The sequence below is a fragment of the Bos mutus genome, chromosome 8 (assembly GCF_027580195.1).
Source record: "Bos mutus isolate GX-2022 chromosome 8, NWIPB_WYAK_1.1, whole genome shotgun sequence".
Classification (NCBI taxonomy): Eukaryota; Metazoa; Chordata; class Mammalia; order Artiodactyla; family Bovidae; genus Bos; species Bos mutus.
The window spans coordinates 10,504,493-10,532,422 of record NC_091624.1 but is presented as its reverse complement, the minus strand read 5'-3'; the positions used below and the strand labels follow the sequence as shown (position 1 = coordinate 10,532,422).

The window sequence follows — 27,930 nt, the reverse complement described above, 5'->3', positions numbered from 1 at the left end:
TTGGCTGCTCTGGGTACAGGGGAAGAATAATCTACACAAGTAACAGCTCTTTCTTCCCCCTCTCCCTAGGACTGGTTATTGTCATTCCATCACTGCAGCATCTGAATAGTGCTTACACTATTACAAATGCTTACACTTACACTTACAAATGCTAAAGGGGACCAGTGAGCACTTATCTTGTGTTCTTGAGTTGGGAGTGTTTTTTCAGCAAAGCATTTTTTTTTTAAACCTTTTAATTTTGTATTGGGATATAGCTGATGAACAATGTTGTGATAGTTTTGGGTGAACATCGAATATCCAGGGAGTTTAAGTTGCCTTTCTAGATAGGCAGGAATCCTAAAATCTGGATCATGGATCAGCCTTTTTAGTGAGACACCACAAATATGCATGCCTAGTTTGCCCTTGTAGGACACAGCTGCTGGTTCTGATTGGCAATGGGAGAAAGGAGAAGACAGTGGTGAGCCTTCCTCAGTCTTCCAGGCTTTTTTTTTTTTAAGATTTATTTACTTTTTTAAAATTTTTGGTTGTCCTGAGTCGTCATTGCTGCACACAGGCTTTCTCTAGTTGCGGAGAGAGCAGGGGCTTCTCTTATCTCGAAGCATGGGCTCTAGGTGTGTGGGCTTCAGTAGCTGGGGCTCACGGGCTCTACAGTGAGGGCTCAGTAGGCACATGGGCTTGGTTGCTCCGTGGCATGTGGGATCCTCCCAGACCAGGGATCGAACCCATGTCCCCTGCATCGGCAGGCAGATTCTTAACCACTAGACCACCGAGGAAGCCCAGTCTTTCAGGCTTTGGACTGCAGGATTGAGTGCACCCAAAGAAACCACTGTCTTCCTGAAGTAGAATAGTGGACTAGGAATCAGGAAACTTGAATTCCCGTCCCGGCCCTTCTAACTCTCTCTGAGCTTGGGCCAGGCTCCCTAAAATCTACCAGACATCTATTAAATAGTACTGCTGGGGATACGGAGGTAAATAGGCACTACCTTGTTTGTCTCAAGTTTGAATAAAGCGTTTTTGTTTTGCTTAAGTATATAGCTTTTAGGCATATTTGTGAAATGTATTGACCCCCCTGAAGATTAATCAGAAAGCATGAATTTTAACAGTTCCTTTAGAATTATCAACAGTTTTGCTACAGAGATGACAGTGTTTATATACAGGTACTATATAATTCTATATAGTATATTAATCTGTTCTGGTGAATGATTTTAAAACTAATAGTTTATAATTATAACCAAGTTAGATCTTAAGTGTGGTGTTAGGATTATGAATTGAATGTAGGTTTGGGATTGGGATTCCAAGTGGAAGTGAGGAGGCAAGGCTTTCCAAGTTTAAGACAAGTTGCACTCTTCAGTTCAGTTCAGTCGCTCAGTCGTGTCTGACTCTTTGCCATCCCATGAATCGCAGCATGCCAGGCCTCCCTGTCCATCACCAACTCCCGGAGTTCACCCAAACTCATGTCCATCAAGTCAGTGATGCCATCCAGCCATCTCATCCTCTGTTGTCCCCTTCTCCTCCTGCCCCCAATGCCTCCCAGCATCAGAGTCTTTTCCAATGAGTCAACTCTTCGAATGAGGTGGCCAGAGTATTGGAGTTTCAGCTTTAGCATCAGTCCTTCCAATGAACACCCAGGACTGATCTTTAGAATGGACTGGTTGGATCTCCTTTGCAGTCCAAGGGACTCTCAAGAGTCTTCTCCAACACCACAGTTCAAAAGCATCAATTCTTCGCCGCTCAGCTTTCTTCACAGTCCAACTCTCACATCCATACATGACCACTCTTATCTGATGCAATTAGGGCTAGTAATTGGCTAGCTGAAAAAAAAGTAAATTAAAGCAGGGAATGATACAGATATTAGTTACCCGTAGACCTTAAGCATTTTATATTTTAACTTAAAACATAAACATCTTTTTGCCATTTTTTAACAGAACTCTTTTCTTGGAATGTGGATATCAGGCATCTGCAAACTACAGTGTAAGGGCAAAATCTCGTCTTGGCCTGCTGCCTGTTTCTGTAATAAAGTTTTATTGGAACACAGCCATGCTCACTTGTTTGAAAGTGAAAGTGAAGTCGCTCAGTCGTGTCTGACTCTTAGCGACCCCATGGATTGCAGCCTAACAGGCTCCTCCGTCCATGGGATTTTCCTGGCAAGAGTACTAGAGTGGGCTGCCATTGCCTTCTCCGAATGTGTCATTAGTTAAATTGATTAATAGAGTTCTGTGCAATAGTTTGCTGAGAGTTTAGGACAATAGTATATATAGGCAAATAGTGGATTAAAATAGAAAAGGAGACCAAGACCATATTTGTCAAATACACTGAAGGCCAAGCTTGTACTTAGCCCAGTAGGAAATGGAATTTTTTATTCTAAATAACGTGGGTCATATTTAAAAAAACGCAAATGGTTTAGGATATGGAATTGATGTGAGGAATGAGTGCAATGTGGTATGGTAGACATCACTTAGGGCACTAGTATTCATCTGTTAAAAACATCAATCCAGTTCTTCTTTGGATTATAATCTCAATTTTGAATTGAGAAAAATAAATGTTCTAGACTGAATGTGAATAAAATTAAATGGCTTCTCTAAAGGTAACAATGTATACTGTGCCCCTAAGAATCTGTTTCTTAAGCCCTGTTCCTCTCCTTGTTCCCGTTTGCCTCTGCTGTTGATTCTTCTTTTTGCCTTCCTCACCAGACATGCTGCAAAAAAGAAAAAGATGACATAGTTGTCACTGGAAAAGCAAGTGTTTACAGCGACAAGATGACTTCAACTAGTGGAATATGTCAGATAAGTCAGTAACCAGGCAGCGCCCAGATAACTCTGCCATTTAAAGTTGGCAAGCCAGGAATGGTTGGAAAGGGAGGGAAGAGAGAAGGCAGGTTGCTGACTGATGCCTGCAGTCCCACATGCAGATTTTAGCATAATAAAGCCATCGAAAAAAATCTTTTCTGTAGTTTTTGACTAAGTATGAGAAGTCAGCAAGGGTCTGACTCTTAATCCTAGTAAAACAAGCAGTTTGTGCCAAGAGAAATCTTAGAGTAGGCACTGTGAAGGAAGTGCTTTTGAAGTTTCCATTGCTTTGAGTAATATCATTTCATGATTTAGGTAACATCCCCAAGCAGAGGAGGGGCCCATCCTTAGGAATACAAAGCCCTGCAGAGAAGGAAAAGGTTGAGAAGGGTCCACCCTACCTCTTTTCCTTTGCACAAAGGACCTAGGTTTTTGTATACAACCTGCTTTTGTAGGCTGAGGACATTGTGCAATGCAGCATAATGAGATGGAAACCTGCATGACAAAAGTAAATAAGAGAAATGATTTGGGGGGGGAACACACGAAGAGAGCAAAACTTGAGCAACCGGTAAAATGTTAGCAGACCTTTTTTTTTTTTCAGCCAGTTTGAGTCTTTCCCTAAACAGGTAATAGAGTTATTATAGAACTATACAGAGTTTTTATGTAATTTTGAGCGGTTTAGAGCATCTAGAATGTATTTGTTCAGTTCATGAAATGAAAGAGGAATGCTGCTATGTCCCCACAGGTGCCCATTCCTCTCCTACCTTTTCCGATGGCTTTTTATCAGGTGCCATCACCTTGTGCATCATCTATATCTTAGTACATCTCCTACTGTGTTTTAATTATTTGTATGTATCCCTTCTCCATCAGACTGAGCTTCTTGAGGAGAGGGTTTCATCACAGTACCTTCACTCCATAGGTGCGCAATAAATTTGAATGAATGATCAAAAAATATAAAAACAAATGCATGAATGAAGAGACTGAGTTTCTCTGGTCAGACAGGTAATAAGCCCCAAGAGTCAGATATTGAACCCAGGTCTTCTGATTCCGAGAACCCCTGTCCCCTGCATTAGCAGGCAAATTCTTAACCACCAGGGAGGTCCCAAGTCTGTATGTTTTCAGTGACATGAAAGTGACCCCTGTGTGTGACTTGGATGTCTCCTTTCAGAGATAAATTCTGTCCTCTAATGAGAAAGCAGGCTATCGTTAATAATAATATCTCATATTTACGATACCTTAGAATTAGGAGGTATTTTGACTTATTGATCCTTACAAACCTATGAGATGGGTAGGTGGGTATTTGTATATCCATTTTGCAATAAAGGATCTAGTGCATGTTGAGTTCAGGTGATTTGCTTAATATAGCTGATATATGGCGAACTATGGAGAAGGCACTGGCACCCCCCTCCAGTACTCTTGCCTGGGAAGTCCCATGGATGGAGGAGCCTGGTAGGCTGCAGTCCATGGGGTCACAAAGAGTCGGACACAACTGAGTGACTTCACTTTCACTTTTCACTTTTCATGCATTGGAGAAGGAAATGGCAACCCACTCCAGTGTTCTTGCCTGCAGAATCCCAGGGACAGGAGCCTGGTAGGCTGCCATCTATGGGGTCGCACAGAGTCGGACACGACTGAAGTGACTTAGCAGCAGCATGGCGAACTAATGTCTACAGCTGAGAGCCTCTGCTGCCTAATCCAGGGCTGTCCCCACTGTTCTCACACTTTTCATAAAACACTGAGATCTTAACATAAATCATACTTAAGCATTCATGGTTAGCATGGTGGAAATGCGTCAAGACTGCAAAAGCATCCTATAAGAGGAGTTTGAAAGGGTGCATCTCCTGAGTGCATTATTCCAGGATGTGGCTTAGCCAACAACAAAAGGTATCAGAGAAGTGGAGTATAGTAACTGGGAGATCCACTCCCCATTGGACTTAGGCCCTGCTGTCATTGCATAACTAAAAGACCTTTTCAGTTTGTTTGTTCGACATATCAAATTTGAGCTGTCCTATTCGGACCAGGCAAATAAAAGCTTTTCTAAAGGCTTCTGTGAAGAATGGAGTTGTATACTTGATCTTCTTTGTAGAGAAAGGTGAGAGTGGGCAAGAGAAACAAGAGCTTCTATATTTGTCACTAAAACAGGATATGTAAAGCTCAGAAACCCCTCCTGCTGCTGCTTCCCGGCAAACTGTCTGGAGAAATCATGGGGGTTGGGGAAAGTAGCTAGCCCAGTGTTACACAGAAGCTGGGTCGAGAAGCAGATGTTACGGGCTCAGGTGACTAAAGAGTATATTAGCATCATTGGGACTTTCTTGACTGTCCAGGAGTAAAGACTCCAGGCTTCCATACTTCTACACTTCCACTGCAGGGGGTACAGGTTCAATCCCTGGTTGGGGAATAAGATCCTGCATGTCCTGTGGCCCCCAGAGTTAGTATCAGTTCAGTTCAGTTGTTGTTATGTCCGCCTCTTTGCGACCCCATGGACTGCAACATGCCAGGCTTCCCTGTCCATCACCAACTCCCAGAGCTTGCTCAAACTCATGTCCATTGAATCGGTGATGCCATCCAACCATCTCATCCTCTGTCATCCCCTTCTCCTCCTGCCTTCAGTCTTTTCAGAGTTAGTATAGGTGTTTACAAACAATATGCATATACTCTTTTCCCTTTAAAAAATTTTTACAAATGATAGTATACAGCATCCCATCTTTTTTCATCTCATAATATACCCTGGAGGTCATTCTCTATCAATATGTAAGAACTTCTTCATTGTTTATGGCTACAAAGCAGTCCATTCTATGGAAATAATTTACTTCATCAGTGCCCTGTCAATGAATGTTTAGCTTGTTTTTTCAGTATTTTTTGCTGTTAAGGACAGCCCTGCAACAAATAATTTTGTTCATATAACATTTCACATATGTGTCAGATTATCTGTAGAATAGATATTTAGAAGTGAAATTGTAAATAATCAGTGAGAGAGATGAGAAAGTATCATTTCCTTAAAAATATCTTGATTTAAGTAAAGGGCCAAGTATAAGCAGTCTCATCAAAATGATGTTGAACTGAGAACTTGCCAAAAGTCACATCACAATCCTTTTTCTAGTGTTATTCAGTGAAGTATTACTCAGGGTATTATTACATTGTAAAGGGAATGTTATACACTAAGGACAAAAGGGGACTGTCTCCTAGCTATTTTTACAAGTATTTGCCATGTAGAAGACTAGCTGTTTTTTACAGTCCATGTATGGACTGAAAGTGAAAAAAAAAGATAACTTAAGAGAACCTAATATCTGTCTGTTTATATGTGTTTTTTTTTCACTGGCTTCCCAGGTGTGTTTTGTTTGGGGTTTTTTTTTTTTTTTTTTTTTTTGCTGATTGTGGGATGAGTTATAACTTTGTAAAATGGGTGATACCATAAGAATCTCTTGCCTTTTAGAGGAGCTAGAGACCTCAAAGCAGACCAGAATTAAATCATCCCCTGCTACCTTCTGGACTAAACCCACTCGCCTTCTTCCCTCCCTTCCACACCTCCATCCTTCTTTCTCTAGGTGTCTTAAGCCATTTGCAAAATCTGCTCTGTAAATAGCAGGTTTCAGCTAGAGCCTCCATCCTCTTCATCGCTAAATTTCCGATAACCCCTGGGGCAGGAGGAGAAGGGGACAACAGAGGATGAGATGGTTGGATGGCATCACTGACTCGATGGACATGAGTTTGAGCAAGCTCCAGGAGTTGGTGATGGACAGGGAAGCCTGGCGCCCTGCAGTCCATGGGGTCACGAAGAGTCGGCTGAACCACTGAACTGAACTGAGAGGGTACTTAGTAACTACTTCCTGACTGGCGTTTGGGTAGATGTCAAAGTCATCTAATCTAGCTTCAGCTTTACTGCCCTCTCAAGGTGACATCTTCCTTTTACCTGCACAGTGTGACACACCCTCCAGCCCACCAGTATGTGTACTTGATATGATTCAGGAAGAAACAAAAGACCAAGTACATTGTCTTGCGGAGGAGTTTGTGTCTGTGTATGTTTAAGGAAAGGTACACACACACACACACATCAGGCTTCCCTGGTGGCTCAGACAGTAAAGAATCTGCCTACAATGCAGGAGACCTGGGTTTGATTCCTGGGTGGGGAAGATCCCCTAGAGAAGGGAATGGCAACCCACTCCCGTGTTCTTGCCTGGGAAATCCCATGGATAGAGCCTGGCAGGCTACAGTCCATGGGGTCACAAAGAATCCGGCAACTAACTTAGACTTAGCAACTAACACACACACACAATCCTTCTGGCTCCAGGTGCCATTGTTCGTGCTGCAGTTAAAAAATTGGAGCCGTATTTATTAAGCTACACACAAGTGGTAATTATGGATTTAGACTTGAGAAAGTGAAAGTGTTAGTCGCTTAGTCATGTCCGACTCTTTGTAACCTCATGGACTGTAGCCTGCCAGGTTCCTCTGTCCATGGAATTCTCCAGGCAAGAATACTGGAGTAGTTAGCCATTCCCTTCTCCAGGGGATCTTCCCCACCCAGGAATCAAACCCAGGTCTCCTGCATTGTAGGCAGATTGTTTCCCATCTAAGCCACCAGGAAAGCCTGATTTAGACATACTCAGTAGGAATAACCTACTTATTTTGAGTCTTCAACTCAAAATAAACGTGTATTTTTTGATTCCCGCAGATATCATCTTATGTGTATATAATCATAAAGATAAACATGAATATTAGATGAACACAAACAAGGTCAACTTATGATTTTAGAATAAAGAAACTTGTCTATGGGCCATGCTTTAAGTACTCATAAATTCTCTGTGGCATAGCTCTGATAATCTCTGTGGGATAGAAGATGACTGGGCTTACTTTTGGACTGTAACTCCTGTAGTAAGGTGAGAGGAGTATAGGCCCTAGCATGTAAGTTACCCAGATGGGTCCCATCTTTTCAAATATAAGCTTTTTTTAATGCCAGATTCCCAGGGGAAATTACTGCTAGGGAGTGCCAATGAGATGCCTCACTAGATTTCTTTCTGCCTGTTATTTGGACAACTTGTAAAACACCCACGAACTTTCTAGAAACTAACCATGAAAAGAGTTTTGTTTATTATGGCTTCAAAAATACCCAAGGTGTATGGTGCTGTGTTATAGCTTAGAATTAATGGGTAGAGTTAACTACCTCTTACCTATTCTTAAGAAACTTAGAATGTAGAAAATATAAGATGGGCCAAAACATCTTATAATGTACATATTTACATTTCAAAGTTGCACTTTGAACAATCTTTTTTCCTTCTCAAAATGCTAATGAAATGTCTTTAGAAATATAAAAGCAAGAGAAGCTATGTTGTCATGATTTACAATAAATATTTGATCTTTATCCCATTTCTGGCTCAGATTTAAAACCCTTGGAATTTCCTAAGTGGCTAGAGTTGGGTTTCCCTGGTGGCGCTAGTGGTAAAGAACCTACCTGCCAGTTCAGGAGACAAGAGACGGGTTCGATCCCTGAGTCCGGAAGATCCCCTGGAGAAGGAAATGGCAACCCACTCCAGTATTCTTGCCTAGAGAATTCCATGGACAGAGGATCCTGGCGGGCTACAATCCTTGGGGTTTCAAAGAGTCGGACACAAGTGAAATGACTTAAGCACCCATGAGCCACTCAAGCAAATTTTATAGAACTCAAGGAGAAGAGATTGTGGGAGCCTCTGATGTATAGCCAGTGGATCACAAACACAGGCTTGCAGTTGACATCTGAAGTGAAGGGCAGTCTTGTGGGACTTTCTGATCTGCATAATCTGATGCTATCTCTGAAAAGATAGAATTGAGTTGAGTTGTAGGACACCCCACTAGAGTTAGAGAATTGCTTGGCAGCAGGGAAACCACCCATTAAAATGTCTTTTATCATTAGAAAATAGAGATTAAAGAAACCTGAAACTTGGAGACATCTCAAAGACTATAAATGCAGATTGGAATCAAATTGAAGCAAATTACTGACCACCTGATTCAACATGGGTGAAGAACATCCTTCCCTGTGAAGTGCAGTGGATAGGGCTCACTGGCACACCCTGAACACTCCCAAAATGAGAACAACAAAGATTAGAAAGAAAAATTAGCTATGGAGTAGCTATGCGTGCGTGCTCAGTCGCAACCCAGTGGACCATAGCCCGCCAGGCTTCTCTGTCCAGGGGATTTCTCAGGCAAGAATACTTGAGTGAGTTGCCATGCCCTGCTCCAGGGGATCTTCCCGACCCAGGGGTCAAACCCGAGTCTCCTGCATCTCCTGCATTGCAGGCAGATTCTTTACCCGCTGAGCCACCTAGGAACCCAAGTGGGAAATGGACGAAGGACAAATCAAAGGATTGGAGGGGATTATACCTATGCCAAGTTTAGAAAGAACAGTAGATTGAGAAGTAACAGTAATGACTGTTGATCGAGGGCTCACTGTGCTTGGGCGCTGCACTGAGTTCATGTTTAAGGGCACGCTGCCACAAGGTAGGCAATACTCTCATTGCTGTCGTCATGGAAACTGAGTATCCTGCTGCCTCAGTGAGCTCTTCATAACAATCCCTATGAGGTAGGCTACTTCTATTACTTGATTTTAGAGCGGAGGCCAGAGATATTGAGTAATTCACCCAAGGGCCCGCAACCAGCAGGTACAGTTTTACCAGTTAGAGATTGAGTACAACTTCCTTGCATACTTGGAGAGCCGCCATAAAACAGAAAAAGAAAATATCTCTTCTGCCCACAACTTCCTCCTCATGTTTTTTATTGTTTATTTTTAGTGGTCTATTCAGGATCTCAAGCTGAACTCCCATTTTCAGACAAGCAGGAGCCGATGGTTAGGGACAGGCCCTGGGGTGCTTAGCTGGGAGCCAATCTTAATTTCATTAATCACGTTGGGAACTATTCCCACAGTGTGTGAAAGAAACTGCTGTCAAATTCCAGAGATGAGCCATTTTGTATTAAATTTAGTGTTAGCCCAGAAAGTTCCTTGATTATTAGGTGGTTCAGTTCGGGTCAGTCGCTCAGCCATGTCCGACTCTTTGTGACCCCATGTACTACGGCACGCCAGGCTTCCCTGTCCATCACCAACTACCAGAGCTTGCTCAAACTCAGGTCCATCAAGTCGGTGATGCATTCCAACCATCTCATCCTCTGTCGTCCCCTTCTCCTCCTGCCTTCAATCTTTCCCAGCAATCAAGGTCTTTTCCAGTGAGTCAGTTCTTCTTACCAAGTGGCCAAAGTATTGGAGTTTCAGCTTCAGCATCAGTCCTTCCAATGAATATTCAGGATTGATTTCCTTTAGGATGGACTGATTGGATCTCCTTGCAGTCCAAGGGACTCTCAAGAGTCTTCTCCAACACCACAGTTCAAAAGCATCAGTTCTTCAGTGCTCAGCCTTCTTTATGGTCCAACTCTCACATCCATATATGACTACTGGAAAAACCATAGCTTTGACTAGATGGACCATTGTCGGCAAAGTAATGTCTCTGCTTTTTAATGTGCTATCTAGGTTAGTCACAACTTTTCTTCCAAGGAGCAAGCGTCTCTTAATTTCATGGCTGCAGTCACCATCTGCAGTGATTTTGGAATCCAAGAAAATAGTCTGTCATTGTTTCCCTTGTTTTCTCATCTATTTGCCATGAAGTAATGAGACTGGATGCCATGGATTGGAATGAAAACTGACCTTGTCCAGTCCTGTGACCACTGCTGAGTTTTTTAAATTTGCTGGCATATTGAGTGCAGCACTTTGTCAACACCATATTAGGTGGTGCTATGTGTAAATTTTAAGTGAGACTGGACTACTTTTGTGTCCTTTTGGGATATCATAATAAAGAAATGCTTTATTTTGGTTCCTGGTTGAAGCTTAACTTTCTTTCTTTTTAGCTCCCTCGTTTAAATATATTGGGTTGGCAAAAAAGTTCATTCGGGTTTTTGAAACATCTTATGGAAAAACCCGAACAGAGTTTTCGGCCAATCCAGTACAATCCTGAGATTCTGTGCACTGTATCTATATTGTCTTGTGCTTGTGCTTATTCCCTTAGTTGTCTTTATAACCCCGTGGGCTGCAGCCCACCAGACTTCTCTGCCCATGGAATTTTCCAGGCAAGCATACTGGAGTGGGTTGTCATTTTCTTCTTCAGGGGATCTCGCCAACCCAGGGATAGAACCCGCATGCATCTCTTGCGTCTCCTGCATTGGCAGGCGGGTTCTTTACCTCTGAGCCACCTGGGAAGCCCTTATCTCTATTGTTTGTCTTTATAATTCAGAATTTTGGTTCTCAAATTTTATAGTATGTAAGAATTGCTGTATACTTGGACATATATCTAGATTCTGAGGCCCCATTCCCTAAGAGGAGATTTGAGAGTCTAGAGTGGAGTCCATAATTTTCATTTTTAGCCAAACTTCTTGAATAATTCTGATTCAGGCAGTCCTTAGACCACACTTTGAGAAACTCGTGAGTTAGGAGGGTAGTAATTAACATTTATTATTTTCTATGTATGTTATTAATGTGTCAGTCACTTTCATATGTATCTTTATATTTGGTGTTCAAAAAACAGTGAGATTTTATTATCCCAGACTTATGTGTATTATTTCCACAAAATTTTAGTAAACCTGTTCTTAGCTCCAAAGATGGCATGGTCTTGTGATAGTCAGTGTCTGACTCCAAGAACCAGGAGGGCTCTTGCTCTTGGTACTTTTGCTTCAGCAAGCTATCTCAGAATTTCTACTCTTTTCTTTCAAGCTGTAATAATTATAAAGGCACAGGTGGGCTATAATCCATACATTGCCTGAGAATACCTCAGATTGTTGAATCAGTGGTTGGGAGTGATCACTCTGTGACAACATTTACCATTTGAAAGTTCACACATAGGCATAATAATCAGAAGTGTTCTGGTATTTTAAAAGAGTAGAATAAATGGTGACATTTTTATGAGTTAGTTTTTTAAAGTTCTGTTTTTGACACTGAAAATATATAGTAGAACGGCATTTGGGACTTTTGTTAATTTCAGTGGGATGCTGAAATGTGGCCTGGAGCTCAGGCTATATGGAAATCCATTACTTAGAGCCACACAGAGGCAAAGCAGCCTACATTACCGCAGTTAACCGTTTTAACACAAGGCACAACTACTCTGGAGGTGGATAACAGCTAGAGTTAGCTCCTCCTCGACAACTTAATGGACGTGCCTGGTGACTCAGGCGGTAAAGAATCTGTCTACAATGCAGGAGACCCAGGTTCAATTCCTGAGTCAGGAAGATTTCCTGGAGAAGGGAATGGCTCCAGTAATACCCACTCCAATAATCACACCTGAAGGATTCCTTTAATCCGCTTTATTCTGAGTATAGAGAGTATACATTTCTTCCTCCCGATAGAAATAGGTCTGTATTTCTTTCCAAGCTCCCTAAAAACTACAACTTTGTTTCCTAATCTCAATCTTTCAGAATTGCCTCCAGAAACAGCTACCTTTGTTTTTTGTTTGTTTTGTTTCCCTTTGACTGGGGGGGCGGGTTCCTCCTTTCCTAGCCATGGATTGAACTCATGCCCCTGCAGTGAAAGCATGAAGTCTTAAGCATTGGACCAACAGGGAAGTCCCTAACACCTTTATGTTAAGAGACAAGGACAGAAGAGTTGGGTGAAAGTCCAATGATAGGAGTAATAAAATGATCACTGGACTTGAGGTCAGAATCTGGATTCTAATTGCAGACTGCCACTAGACTGACTGCCACATGACCTTGACTAGTCAGTTAACCTCTTGTACCTCTATTTTCCAGCTATTAAAGCAAGTAGCCGTTCTTGTTTAACCCAGTCCTATCCTTCGCATACAGTTAGGTCTAGCAACATACTACACTGTGCTTGCTCAGCAGGAAAACCTGAGAACGTGCTGGAAAGAAAGTTTACTCTTGATTGGACCTAGACTCAGAAGCATTCAATCAACAAGTATTTATTGAATACCAAGGTAAATGGTATATTAGACTCCACATAGTCTAAAGTAGGCCTTACTATGCATTCCATGAACAAGATGTGAGTAGTTTTCTTCAGCCTTGTTATTGAGCACTCATAGAACATAACCCACAAAGTAATAATAATGCATTTATGTATGTTACATGGTCTTTTTCTCTCAGTATTTCTTGCCATTCATTACCTTATTTTAATGATACAAAAGCCCTGAAAAGGAACAAAACAGATTTTATCTCATTCCCCTGACTTTCAGATGAGATGCCTAACTCAGAGATCAAAAGTGATTGTCAGAGACTACCTAAGTGGTGCAGTGGTTAAGACTCTATGTTTCCAAAGCAGAGGCTGTCAGTTCAATCCCTGGCTGAGGAACTAAGATTCTGACATGTCATGAAGTATAACCCAAAAAAAAGAAGTAGGGTGATTTTGCCCCAAGGGGATATTTGGCAAAATCTGGAGATATTTTTGGATTGTCACAGCTGGGACAGTGCTTCTGTCACTTAGTGAGTAAAGGCTTGGAATACTGTTAAACTTCCTACAGTGCACAGGACAGCTCAAAAAGAGTTGTTCAGCCCCAAATGTCAATGAGGTCAAAACTGAGAAACTGACATTGGCGTTTTACCTCCAAAGAATACAGAGTGATGGAGTTGGATGAAGCAGAAATCCAGGTCTTGAACTCAAGTCTAGTATATTCTCCAATGCCCTTAGCATTAAAAACTGGAGTCACATAAATTCTGAATTTATTGCTAGTGTTTTGTGGAGTGAAAAGTGGGATTTGTCAAATATCATGGCTGAAGATTTCCATGTTTAGTACAGATTGTATAACCCAATAACAATCCACTGGGCACGTGCTGTCCAGGGAGCTTAGTCTACCTTCATCATATTTTTTACCTTACTGAGAAACTAACAAATTTGAGTAAGTTACCCAAATGCTATTGAAATCTGAACGCAGCCCCTTTAACAGGCTCTGCATAGTACCTACTGCCTATCGAAAGACTCATGAGACTTTTATGGGAAATGTCACCAAGATACTCAGAGAGAAAGTAGCAGAGCCAGGATTGAATCTTACCTGACTCATGCTCTTAACAATGTTCTGTGAGCTTAACTCCCTCCTACAGAAGTGGACATGTGACTTTAGAAGCTCTTACAATCCAAGGTAGTCCTTGTAGAGTATTCTTCAGTTTTGCCCCTCAAACCATTAAATAACCCAGAAATTAGAAGGTTTGTCTAATCCTTTGGAAGTTTTAACAGATGTCTTTCTGGATTTGGGGAAATTAAAGGATTATGGCCCATGGCTCTGTAAGGAATTTGTTTTTTTCCATCTGTGAACACCTCACAGAAAATTAGAGCAGAAAATATTATTAGGTAAGAACAAATAAAGGCCAGTTATTCTACACAGCAAAGTATTCTATTAAAGTCTAAATCTGGTCACATCCCTCCCCTGCTTATTACCCTAAATAGCTTCCAGCTGCCCTTGGAGTAAAATTCAGTCTGCTCCACATGACCTGTAAGGTCTTCTTCACTGTCCGCTTCTGCCTGTCTTCAGCCTCACTGGCTTCTCTTCCTCGTACTCAGGATGTTCCATTCATACTGACCTTGAATGACCTTGATTCTTTCTTGCCTCAGGGGTGCTATTCTCTGCCCATCTACCCATCTCCAGTAATTTTCAGTCTGCCTAAATGTTACCTTAAGAGGGCTTCTCTGTTCTCTCTTCTACCTCCCCTGCTTCGTCTAAGTTCCTTTACTGTTATTCTCCTGCCACAGCACCATGTGTACTTCCAACTATATACTTAAACACCTTTACTTAAATATTTAACGACAGTTTCCTCCTCTAGGGTAAGCTTTGCAAAAGGAAGAATCTTGTCTTTTGCACCTGGGTCCTTCTAAGTAGATATAAAACCTACCTGGGTTTTGTAAGAATTAAATAATTTGAGTGAATGAGTATTTTGCCCAGTGTTCTTCCAGGTGCGGTAAGGAGGTGTGAATTAGTGACTTGCCGTCTAAGAACTTTGCTGTGTGTATATGGTGTTTTTTATCGTGTATTTTAGGAACTGTAAGTCAAATGTTCCATAAGAGAAGATTGCTAAAGATATCCAATAAAAAGCAATTTCTTCTGTCAGGAATTCAAGGAAAACCTCGTATATATTTTAACTTTATCCTACTTCTGGCTTCCCCTTGTGGCTCAGCTGGTAAAGAATCCACCTGCAATGCGGGAGGCCAGAGTTTGATCCCTGGGTTGGGAAGATCCCTTGGAGAAGGGAAAGGCTACCCACTCCGGTATTCTGGCCTGGAGAATTCCATGGGCTGTATAGTCTGTGGGGTTGCAAAAAGTCATACACGACTAAGCGATTTTCACTTCACTTCACTTACTTCTGACACATTTTAAGTGAACTATAAATGTTAAATAAATAATGATAGGATTTTCACATATTCAGAAGATGGGACGGGGACTACTGAGCCAAAAAAGTGTACAGCTATCAAAGTACTAAATTCACGAAGAGTGAATGGATGACTTTCAGTGGAATATCTGAATGTGAAGAGGATTAGATTGGGGTAAGGCTGGGAAGGAAATCTGTAACAGAGACATAAATAAATGCCAGTGAAAGTGAAAGCCACTCAGTCGTGTCTGACTCTTGGGGTCCCCATGGACTATACAGTCCATGGGATTCTCCAGGCCAGAATACTGGAGTGGGTACCCTTTCCCTTCTCCAAGGGATCTTCCCAACCCAGAGATCAAACCCAGGTCTCGGCATTGCAGGTGGATTCTTTACCAGCTGAACCACAAGGGAAGCCCAGGAATACTGGAGTGGGTAGCCTATCCCTTCTCTAGTGTTTCTTTCCAACTGAGGAATTGAACCAGGGTCTCCTGCATTGCAGGTGGATTCTTTACCAGCTGAGTTATCTGAGAAGCCCCAAATGCCAGGTAGTGGACATAAAATAAATGATGAGAAGGGTGAGGTGAAGATACTTCTGTGTTTCTTTGCAGACAGATTAGTTCGTGGGAGTAAAACCTAAAATGCAAATCACGGTTTGAGAAATACATGCAAATGGTATCTGGATACTGCTTTCACTGGAACTACTGGTTCTGTTATCGACACCATCACCAAAAAGTAGCAAAATGCAGCTCCTATGAAACACCTCCTATGCTTGGTTTGGCTGGGAAGAGAGTGTTTGCATCCTTATATTTCTGAAATGGAAACATCCTGAGGGGTGTTATAACAGTTGTTACAGAATTTGGTTATTACTGAACAGCTGCATCTGGTGACTTCAAAAGTCCTTCCAGGCTTTTTTTGGGGGGGGTGGGGGGCATGCTGTGTGGTACAAGGATCTTAGTTCTCCAACCAGGGATTGAACCCGTGTCCCCTGCAGTGGAAGCATGGAGTCTTAACCACTGGACCACCATGGAAGCCCTAAAGCCCTTCCAATTCTTAGTGAGATTTCTGTGACCCACAAAGTGAGAGGCGGGGCACTTGGTTTTATTTTGAGGTGGTCTGCCAATAGATGAAGAGATGGCTCATTCATCTCTTTCTAGGTCTACTTGTTGAAGCCAGACTTCTCTCCTTAGCTGAGTCAGGAGGCTAAGCATCCAAGAGGAACTTGTTAAATGTCTGCAGTTGATGAAGATGAGGACTTGGAGAAACACTCCATTCAACTGTTTCTCTTACATTTTCTCAACAGTGTTCTATCAGGTGATGACTAAAACAGACAGATTGAAAGAACATTAAAAAAAAAAAAATTGGGATATTTGAGACCTAGTCTCAGTTGGATAATGAGGAAAGGCACATTGTGATATGAATGGTCTGAGGTATTAGAACTAGACCTTGTAAGAGGAGGAAGATTTGTTGCATTTAGAGATTGTAAGGATGGGCCTGGCAGACGAGAGAAACAATGTCAGTGAAGACACCAGACAGCAAAGTGTGGTAAGAGTAGAAACTGGGCTAATTAGACTTGTTCGGCTGAAACACAAAGTACCTGTAGGCAGAAAGGTAGGTTGAGGCCTTTATTTTAAAGATCTATGATCTTAGAACCAGGAGGTTAATATTTCAGTGGAGAGGTTGGTAGGCAGTGGAATGTTGGGGACAGATAAGTAGAGCCATGCTTTAGGTAGATTGATTTGTCATTGATGTATCACATAGGATGAACAGAGGGCATAAGTACCATGAGTAAAACCCATGTTTGTAAGACAGTGTGAAAACCAGAAGCAGGCTGAGTGAATCTTCTAATTTATTTGAATTAGGAAAAGTGATCAAAATTTGACACTGAATAAATAGTAAGGCAGATTTAACAGAGAATAATCCCTGGCCTAGGAGTGAGGATACATAAGTTCCTGCCAGGGTCTTCCACAACTTTCTAGAATGACATTGAACATGTTGCTTAAACTTTCCATGCCTTGGGCTTCCGTGGTGGCTGAGCAGTAAAGAATCTGCCTGCCAATACAGGAGAAGCAGGTTTGATCCCTGGGTCAGGAAGATTCCATTCCCCTGGGAAGGAAATGGCAGCCCACTCCAGTATTCTTGCTTGGGAAATCCCATGAACAGAGGAGCCTGGTGGGCTACAGTCCATAGGGGTGGCAAAGAGTTAGACACGACTGAGTGACTAATACTTCCACTTTTCACTTCCTGTGCCTTGGTTCCTCTGAAACAAGAAGAGATACTGTGAGGATTTGTTGTTGTTATTCAGTCAGTCAGTAAGTCGTGTCCGAATCTTTGTGACCCTATGGACTGCAGCATGCCAGGCTTCCCTGTCCGTCACTGTCTCCTGGGTTTTGCTTCAGCATCAGTCTTTCCAGTGAATATTCAGGGTTGATTTCCTATAGGATTGACTAGTTTGATCTCCTTGCTATCCAAGGATCTCTCAAGAGTCTTCTCCAACACCACAGTTCGAAAGCATCAATTCTTTGGCACTCAGCCTTCTTTAGGGTCCAACTCTCACATCTGTCCATGACCACTGGAAAAACCATAGCTTTGGCTATATGGACCTTTGTCAGCAAATAATGTCTCTGCTTGTTAAGGTGCTGTCTAGTTTTGTCATAGCTTTCCCTCCAAGGAGCAAACATCTTTTAATTTTGTGGCTGCAGTCATCATCTGCAGTGATTTTAGAGCCCAGGAAAATACAATCTGCCACTGTTCCCATTTTTTTCCCCATATATTTGCCATGAAGTGATGTGACTGGATGCCATGATCTTAGCTCTTTGAATGTTGAGTTTTAAGCCAGCTTTTTCACTCTCCCCTGTCACCTTCATCAAGTGGCTCTAGTTCCTCTTTACTTTCTGCCATTAAGGTGTTATCATCTGCATTGGGTATGTAAAAAATTAAGTTTGTCCTTAGCATGCTTTCCCTTCAAAATGATAAGCCTCTGTTATTATATACCTGTATAATTTGTCTTGTAATCAGTTCTTCCAGGACCAGCAGGCTTCTCATCTCCTTTGCTCAGCCTGAGCAGATTAACCATTGTTGAGTGGAGATATAGAAAGATAAAGATAGAAGGGGGTGAATCACCTGGAAGTAAAGCCTTTCTTATCTTATTCTGATTAGAATCAAATCATGGGTTTGCGTTCTGTCTTATCCATAGATTGTTAGAATGATATTCACAGGGCAGCTCCTGAGTGGTCATTCTTAGCTAAGAACTTCAGTATAAAAGATCTACTCCTGCTAATTCATAGCTCTTTTGTTCTTCTAAAAACTTTCAGTCTGTGTAGCCTTTCTTGTTTGCCTAGATCATTGTGTGTGTGCTTAGTCGCTCCGTTGTGTCTGACTATTTGCAACCCCAAGGACTGTAGCCTGCCTCTGTTCATGGGGATTCTCCAGGTGAGAATACTAAAGTGGGTTGCCATGCCCTCCTCCAGGGGATCTTCCCAACCCAGGGATTGAACCCAGGTCTCCCGTATTACAGGACAATTCTTTACCATCTGAACCACCAGGGAATTGGCCACTCATAAATGGAGGCCCTTTAAGTTTTAAGTGTAACCGTTTGAAGTAGTTTTCCCCTTTGTCTCTGTCCACTGGTTACTATTGATGCATCCGATTAGTCTGATGCATGAGTGGTATAGCCACATAGACTTTGGTATCTCTCTAGTGTGTAGAGTGTAGTTTGGTTTCTTTCCACAAATAGTGCTTTCAATGAATCCTACAACAGACTTACCATCTTTGCTATTGTTACTTCTTATGTTCCCTTAAGATTGTTTTTACTGAGACCCTGTTCAAGGGAGTGCATGGTAGCCAGACTTAGATCACAAAATGGCTTAGGCCTAAAGTGGCTTCTCTTAAATCAAAAGGCTAAACCTGCTTCTTTTCCTCAGGGACCTCCTATGCTGCAGCAAAGAGCCAGTTTTGTCTCTATGATGGATCTGTTTCTTTGACTTTAACTTTTGTTTTGTGTTGCTTTTGTTATTATGTTGTTAGTTGCTCAGTTGCCTCTGACTCTTTGCAACCCCAAGGACTGTGGCTGTCAATGGGATTCTCCAGGCAAGAATATTGGAGTGGGTTGCCATGCCCTTCTCCTGGGGATCTTCCTGACTCAGGGATCGAACCCTGGTCTCCTGCACTGCAAGTGGATTCTCTGAGGGAGTGGGAAGCCCTTTGTTATTATAACGACCTGCCTTGGGGAAGACTGCACCTCTGCTGGAAAAGACTGATACATCACCTCTGGAGGTTGGCCATTCCAGGAGATAATGGTCTTTACTTCTTCAACTCCTACCTGTCTCTGTCCTACAAAGAACCTGGCATCCAGACCCAGACAACAAGGTTATTTTGAGACATTAGTCTGCTGTCTTTGTCAGCCAGCTTTCCTAATAGAATCGTATTCCTTGCCTCAATCTTCTGGTTAATTGGCCTGTCCAGCAGTGAGCAGACCGAGCTTGGACTCAGTAACACCTACACTATCTGTTTACAGTAGAGCTCACTTTGGTATTATCAACAAAGCCACAAACTTAGAAGAGAAAATGGTAGCTTTAGGTTTTAAAGTATAAAATCTAAGTTTTCTTTCTTTCATTTTCATTTTTTATATTTTTAGTGGTAAGGGCTTCCCTGGTGGCTTAAATGGTAAAGAATCTGCTTACAATTCAGGAGACCCAGGTTTAATCCCTGGGTGGGAAAGAAGGCAAAGATCCCCTGGAGAAGGAAATGGCAACCCACTCCACTATTCTTGGGTTTTCCTGGCGGCTCAGATGGTAAAGAATCGCCTGCAATGCAGGAGACCTGGGCTCAATCCCTGAGCTGGGAAGATCCCTGGAGGAGGGCATGGCAACCCACTCCACTATTCTTGCCTAGAGAATCTCATGGACAGAGGAGCCTGGCGGGCTTTAGTCCATAGGGTTTGCAAAGAGTCAGACATGACTGAGTGACTAACACAGTGTTGGTGGTGGGGTTTTGGAAATTATTCTCCGGCGTTCTTTCTTTATAAAGCTACAATTATAGCACGTGCCCTATCCCCTCCCATCACCTGCCAAATTTAATCTGGGCAGAACTCTGAGATTTTAAGGTCTTTACCATTTCCTTTTTCTTATTGGCCTGACTTATTTTCTTACTGTCTCATCTTCCTAAACTGTTATTTAATACATTGATACGGCAGAAGTCTGGGAGTCAAAAATTTTTGCCAGTTCTGGCTAGAACCTGTGTATAAACTTAAGATTTACTCACGCCTAATACTCTTTGTAAATGAAATTAGTTTAAGTATCCTTATGATTACTGCACTCCAAGAAGGATACAGGCCAAGGAAAGAGAGTTAAAATATCCAAAGCATGGTGTAGTTATATTCAAACAGTTATGACCACATTTCTGTCGGTCATTTTGGAGTAAAAATGTGAGGCCAGGGCCTAGAGTATGAGTGAAACAACATCATGGCCATCAAGGAAAAGGGCCTTCCCTATTTATAGTCATCAAATTGTATTTCCCTTCCCTAGAAACCACTGCATTTTTTTTCTAAACAACTTTAGTATATTGGCCTGAAACGTCAGGTTATGCAGAGGCACCAAGGCCTGATTTGTTACTGCATTATATCAAGATCTCTCCTTTATTCCTACATTCCTTTACCACTTCCTGCAAACAGCATAAGTGCAGGATTCATAAAAGATCGTGTTAGTTACTCAGTCGTGTCCAAGCCCTTGCGACCCCACGGACTATAGCCCTCCAGGCTCCTTTGTCCATGGAATTCTCCAAGCAAGAATACTGGAGTGGAGAGCCTTTTCCTTCTCCAGGGGATCTTCCCAACCCAGGGTTCCAACCCAGATCTCCTGCATTACAGGCAGGTTCTTTATCATCTGAGCCATGTATAGGAAAATTTCAAAGTTCACCTATAGAGACACTTGAAACAAACCCAGAGTCATTCCTCAGAATATCTGTGACCCTATACAGGTCATGAAAAGGCAGGATTAGTCCAATTAAACTTGTTGCATAATCACATGAACATAGTCCATACGCAGGAATCCTTGTTTATGGTAGTGTATTGTCTTTGATGTTGAATTTCCCCTGTCTGTGCTTGCCAAAAGCTTGTATCATCAGTCATAACTATTGATTCCAGAAAGCAGAAGAGTGACTAGATAGAGTTCCCTTTGTTAAATGTTTTTACAAATCTAAAAAAGAACATGACCCTAATCATTTTAAGAATAAAAGCTTTCTTCCTTATCATGAAAGTCAGGAAAGACTGGTGGCAGTCTCCAAAAGAATTATCTGAGGCTCCGGATTACATCTGACTGAGCTGGAGGAGAAGCAACCATATGGCAGATGTGTGACCACTTCTGTGTAGTCTTTTGTGGGATCTAATCGTAGGCCCCTATGGACTATTGTTTCTCATTCACCATTGTGAAATACCAGGAAAATAAAAGAGGATTTAAAGTTTAAGGTCAGTGCTAAGACACAGAATGGGCATCAGAATTTAACCTGCTCACTAGTTCCCTATCTTCTCTCTATAAATTGATATATATTTTGCTAGAGATGATAGATTTTGCAAAAGAGATTCTGGCCCTCTCAGCTTTACAATGCGTGTGTTTGGGGGAAGTGTTGGCAGGAACAGAGGAAGTTTCTTTTTGATGATTCTCAAAAGTACACTGAGAAGGAATTAGATCCTTGAATCCAAGGAAGTTTTGAAACCTATTTTTATAAAGATGGCACCATACTTATTAAATGGGGAAAAGGGGACGGTAGAAAATGCAAAACTATATGGGATTCAATGCTGTTGTTCTTCAGTCATGTCTGACTCTTTGTGATGCCATGGACTGCAGCACACCAGGCTTCCCTGTCCTTCACCATCTCTCAGGGCTTACTCAAATTCATGTCCATTGAGTCGGTGATGCCGTCCAACCATTTGTCCTCTGTCGTCCCCTTCTCCTCCTGCCTTCAGTCTTTCCCAGCATCAGGTTATTCAGTATAGGATGTGTCATTCATTCTAATAGTATTCCAAGCAATACAAGCAAGTTGGTATACAGCCAACCTCAAGTACCCAGCTGAACATGAATGTTCCCTGGAAACTGAATAGTGTAAAGCCTTCCAAAGAAATAAGCTTCTCACCTATTTTTATATGAACTAAGTTTCATAGAAATTCACACTTGATATTTTTCTCTCACCAATTTCTAGACCATTTCTGATCTATTTTCTTAAAGAGCAAAGAAGTTTTCTATGCTAGACGAAAGAACTTTTATGAACCATCCACATGTGTTGATAGTCATTTTGTGGCCTTGGGAGAGAGGATAGGCAGAAAGGGCTTGAAAGTGGTCTTAGTTAGCTAGAATACTCTGCAAGAGAGAAGCTAACAGAAAGCTGACTTTTACCTAGGATTCTACTATAATAAATCCATTGTGGGCTTTCCTGGTAGCTCAGTGGTAAAGGGTCCACTTGCCAATGCAGCAGACGGGGATTTGGGGAAGATCTCACATGCCATGGAGCATCCAAGCCCTTGAGCCACAACTCCTGAAGCCCACATGCCCTGGAGCCTGTGCTCCACAATGAGAAGCCTGAGTAGCAGAGCTAGAGAATAGCCCCTTCTCTCCACAGCTGGAGAAAAGCCTGCACAGCAACAAACCCCAGCACAGCCAAAAATAAATAAATTCATTAAATTATTTAAAAAAAAAAAATCTGTTGTGAGAGTTTGCTGGTGGTTCGGTAGTTAGGATTCAGTGCTTCCACGGTTGGAGGCCTGGATTCAGTCCCTGGTCGGGGAATTAAGATCCTGTGAGTCACATGGTGAGGTTAAAAAAAAATTAAAATTAAGGTTAAAAGGAAAAAAAAAAAGAAATTAATTGTCTATTGACCGTGGGAGGAAATAGATTCAGTTCCTGCTCTGTTCTCTAGTATATTTCAGTGTGAAATGTATCCTACAAGGTGATACTTCAAAACAGGTGCATAACTTGAAAGACATTCTTAGGATTTGGACGTCGAGAATACTGGTACATATTCTCTATTCTATATGGACATACAGAACACTGATACATCTGAAGAGATTTGATTAAGTACTCATTAAATGGGCGTCTCTGATTGGTAATGCGATGCCTGGACAATTAGGAACCCGTGGGTCTTCAAAAGAAACCCGGTGAAAGGGAGAATATGTAAAAGTTCGTGAGGAAAATCAAGGGTATAAATCTTAATCAGTTTCTGATGCTATGTTCTTACTTTTTAAATTGTCCTTTACAGTTCATCTTATGCCCCAAACTGAGTGGTGACTGTTCAGTTTCCCCTTCTAACTTCAGCCTTGAAGCTCCATGAGGAAGGAGTCTACGTCTGCTTCATCTCTGTATGTCCCTCAGTCGCTGATGCCAGAAGGCACACCACAAACATTCGTGTGTTCTCTCTTGTTGATTATTTTTGTGTGTATTCTTTTTTTTTTTTAACCATTCACTATAAATAAACCTTTGTGGACAAAAATCTTATTAGGTATCTGTTTGTACCTCTAATCTAGTCCCCTTATGGCAATGGTATTAACAATACCAGCTTGTTGAGTTCTCTCATGATGAAGCAATACAGTATCTGGCATGAAAGTTATTTAAATTCATAGTTGAATTTTGATTATCTGTAACGGATGTTTTGCCATTTCCTTTGCTGGAACCTATTTTTTCAGCTTGCTATCATAGAATCATGGGATAGAAGTTGAAGAGGGGGAAATAAATGGTGGAGTATTTGTGCTTTGGTATCTAAAGCGTGCCTCTTTTCAGCCTCTTAGTAACCCTGCCATATTCCCCTCTTTCCTTCACAGCACTAATCACCACATGAAACTGTTCTGTTTACTGTGTCTCCATCCTGTGTTTTGTTTGTCTTATTCACTGTTGAATTATTAGCACTTAGCTCAGAGTTTGGCGAAAGCTGGATAAATATTTATTGATTGGATTAATAAAAGAGGCACACAGGCTCATGAACGTGAACACCTACTTGGGATTTCTAAAGAACTCTTTCCTCCACAAATTGGCATTCAGGGACACATCAAGAGGATCCCACCACCTCCCTCTCTACTCTCTTCACCTTCCCACTCCCCACCCCAGCTACCAGAATTTTTGCTCTTTGGATAACATCTTGGATGGACTTTTGCAATAAAACCATTAAGGGGTAGTAAACATAGAGACAAGACTGAACGTGCAGTTGTCTAGACTTAATTTAATAGAGAATATCTAATTTATGCCTTTTCCCCCCGCCATGTTCCCAGGTCTAATGCCCTGCTGATATTGACAGTGTATCAAATTCTGAACACACTGCTTGCCTAGGGCAGCAGTAGACCTTTCCTTCTAATTTAAATTAGCTGAAGGCTGGTGGTCCCATATGTGAGAGTGTATTCGTAATATCCTGACTGAACACAGGCCATCCAATTAGGTGAATTATCTTGAAACTCTTGCTTTTTATCTACTGACATTTGTGATCAGAAAGGCTGTTAAATTTCATCCATGGCATCAATTTTATACAAATTATTTCCTGCCACCCAAAGAAGCTACTTTTCTTCTCCTTATCTCATATTTAAGTTTGAACATACATTGAATGTATCTAGAAGAGCATTGATTCTTCAGAATAAGAGTTAGGTTTCTGATATTGTATATCTGATTCACTTTGTATTGTATTGTATAGCAGAAACTAACATGACATTGTAAATCAACTATACTTCAATAAAAATGAATTTTAAAAAAAAAGAGGTTTCTGAAACCCTATGTACAAATTCCTTCTGCCACAGTTTCCAGAGGACATCCCTGTTGGTGCAGTTACTCCTCTCTGTGTCTGTAGATAATTAAAAAATAATTCTGAGTAAAATGTTAGGGGAGCATATATTTATTGGCTGAAATCCCATGTAGACTAAATATTTATCAAGAAACAAGATTTGGGGAATTCCCTGGCAGTCCAGAAACTGGGACTCTGTACTTCCAGGGCAGGGGACACAGATTCCATCCCTGGTCAGGGAACTAAGATTCCACGTGCCACACAGTGTGGCCAAAAGAGAAAAAAAGACAAGATGAAACATTGTGAAGATTAAAAAAAAAAAAAAATCAAGATTTTGTATTTTTAATTATTGTATATAATTCTTTTTCTTAAAAGAATCTTCTGCTGACTCAACTTTTCCTGGGAAAATGGGCCATTCCCACATCATGGGGATGAACATGGATATGAGTGGTGGAGACAACAGTACCATGCCACCTCACCATCACCCGACCACTTCATCTGACCACTCCCATGATCACATGATGATGATGATGGTAAGTGCCGAAGGAAAGGCAGCCCGGGCCCTTTCCCACCCACCTGGGTCATAGAAATAATCAAATTTTAGGACTGAAAGATGATTATGTTTGTTGTTTTTGTTCAGTCACTAAGTTGTGTCCAACTCTTTGCAACCCTGTGGACTGTAGCACGCCAGGCTTCCCTGTCTTTCAGTATTTCCCAGAGTTTGCTCAAACTCACGTCCATTGAGTTGGTGATGCCATCCAACCATCTCATCCTCTGTGTACCCTTCTCCTCCTGCCCTCAATCTGTCCCAACATCAGGGTCATTTTCAATGAGTCGGCTGTTCGCATCAGATAGCCAAAGTATTGGAGCTTCAGTTTTAGCATCAGTCCTTCCAATGAATATTCAGGGTTGATTTCCTTTAGGACTGACTGGTTTGACCTCCATGCAGTCTAAGGGATCTCAAGAGTCTTCTCCAACACTACAGTTCAAAAGCATCAATTGTCCGGTGCTCAGCCTTCTTTATGGTCCAACTCTTACATCCATACATGACTATTGGAAAGACCATAGCTTTGACTGTATGGACTTTTGTCGGCAAAGTGATGTCTCTGCTTTTTAATACACTGTCTTGGTTTGTCATAGCATTTTTTTTTTCAAGGTTAAAGATCAATTTACCGATGAGGAAAAACTAAGGCAGACCTAGAGAAGTCAAGTGATTTGCCCAAGATTATGTGGCAGGTTAATTTCAGGGCTATACCAGAACCGATATTTCTATGGTTCTTTCTTCAGTATGTCTTCCTTTCAAAATTGACCCTTTTCTTGATTAATTTCTTTATGCTTCGTGTAGACAAGAAAAAAGATGAAAGTTGACAGTGAGGGCAAAGGAGAGTACATGGGGAGAAGTGCCTGTGTTAGTGATACGAAAATGAGGAGAAAGTTTTCCTCTTAAGTGAATGCTTCTTATTACCCAGAACTGCTGCTTATAAGTGTTCTAAGCTTCTTGACCTGAGATTCTCATGTAGAAACTTCGATTGTTTCTAACTAACATGTTTTGGTTTCCTGGCAGCCTATGACCTTCTACTTTGGCTTTAAGAACGTGGAACTATTGTTTTCTGGTTTGGTGATCAATACGGCTGGAGGTGAGTAAGCCATCAGGTGCTATTTGAAGGTGACACTCACATGAGAGACAGTGGCAAAGAATCTGGAAACCCAGCGCCTCTTCCTGCCAGAGTTACTGAGTCGTGAGGGTTGCAATTGTAGCCGTCTGGTTTCCTATTTCCTACCTGGAAGGTAAGGATACACAATGACTATTTAGGTCCTACTGCAAACCTCTCTTAAATAACGTGTGTATGTTTTAGAGTTTCTGAAACATAATTTAGATACAGGCCAGAGTCTTTTGCAGACCATTGTCTTTCACCCTTTTCCAGAGTGTTTCCTTGTTTGATTGGTCTTGGACGGAAGACTATGGTCAAGTTTGAATGGCCTAAGAAGCATTTTATATATACATACCACAAAATAACCCTAGCTTCAAAACTATTAATCGAGTACAGTCCTTCCATTTTACAGAAAAATTAAGCTTCAAATAGTGAAATGATTAGCCCTAAATAAATTAGTATGTCAGAACTAGGACAGGGACCTAAGGCTTCTGACCTAATCCAATGCTCTTTCTCCTTTACCGAACTGGTCTACAGCATTCATGACTCTTGACCCATCTTAGGGTCAGTCCTAGTTTGGGGGCAGTTAACCATCCATTTTTTTTGGAGTCTATAATGTTGAGTTAGTGTGCCTTAAATTCAAATTGTACAAGTTCAGTGGTCAGGTGGACCACTTTAGGTATAAGATAAATCTTTGGACCCACAAAATCGATTGTTTTGGGAAGAAGGAAAGCATTTAATTCAGGTAGTATGTTAAATCAGTTTTGAATACATTCATATTGTTACCAACAATTCACACTGTGAAAGACTTAGTATTGAAATGCCCATTCAAGAAATAGAGTCAGCACTCTTCTGCGGGGCAGGCAGGGCACACAGTGCAGCGTGTGGGATCCCCAGGCAAGGCTGGAGCCTGTGCCCCTGCGCTGGGAGGTCAGAGTCCTAACAATAAGCGTATTCTACATCGTGTGTCTGTGTGAAACTAGTTTAATCACGTCAAGCAGCCAGACCAAAGGTTATTGTTGTTCCACTTATTTTTTTATTATATTAATCAGAAAATGAGTATATTCTTTAGTAGAGACTGTAGTTTTCACTAAGATCATCTTAGTCTTTCTCTTCCATCCATGGGAGTGAAGAGGTAACAATATAACATATTCTGGAATTGACAGTAGAGAGTAGCAGTTTTTTGGAATTCCCTGGCAGTCCATTGATCAGGACATGGCACTTTGACTGCTCAGGGCCTGGGTTCAGTCCCTGGTCAGGGAACTAAGATTCTGCAAGCTGAGTGGCAAGGCCCATTCCCACCCACCCCCATCCCCCAACCCCCCCAAAAAAATAAGAAAAAAAGAGGAGCGGTTTTTCTGTGTTTTCTTTCTCGCTTGGAGAGCACACCAGCTAAGCATTTTGCATGTTTGACATTACTGCCATCTTTTCCT

General features: G+C 41.6%; 1 protein-coding gene and 1 long non-coding RNA gene across 4 annotated transcripts in view; one reads left to right on the top strand and one right to left on the bottom strand.

Annotated features, from left to right (window-relative positions):
* SLC31A1 (solute carrier family 31 member 1) overlaps nt 1–27,930 on the top strand; it is a 34,257-nt gene that overhangs the window by 1,754 nt on the left and 4,573 nt on the right. For 2 of the 3 annotated variants that reach the window (XM_005902484.3, XM_070375082.1), the window contains exons 2-3: nt 25,221–25,378; nt 26,410–26,482. In XM_005902484.3, the coding sequence (XP_005902546.1) occupies nt 25,253–25,378; nt 26,410–26,482 (199 nt within the window). In that variant the 5' untranslated portion in view covers nt 25,221–25,252. Of the gene's footprint in view, nt 1–23,342; nt 23,443–25,220; nt 25,379–26,409; nt 26,483–27,930 lie in introns of all 3 variants that reach the window. The other variant, XM_070375080.1, reaches the window with a different exon arrangement.
* Nucleotides 2,295–27,930, bottom strand: LOC138988859 (uncharacterized). Its single transcript, XR_011465029.1, has 3 exons — nt 26,523–27,930; nt 3,188–3,281; nt 2,295–2,695 (listed from the first exon to the last, which is right to left on the bottom strand). It is a non-coding gene; the product is annotated as an uncharacterized lncRNA (long non-coding RNA).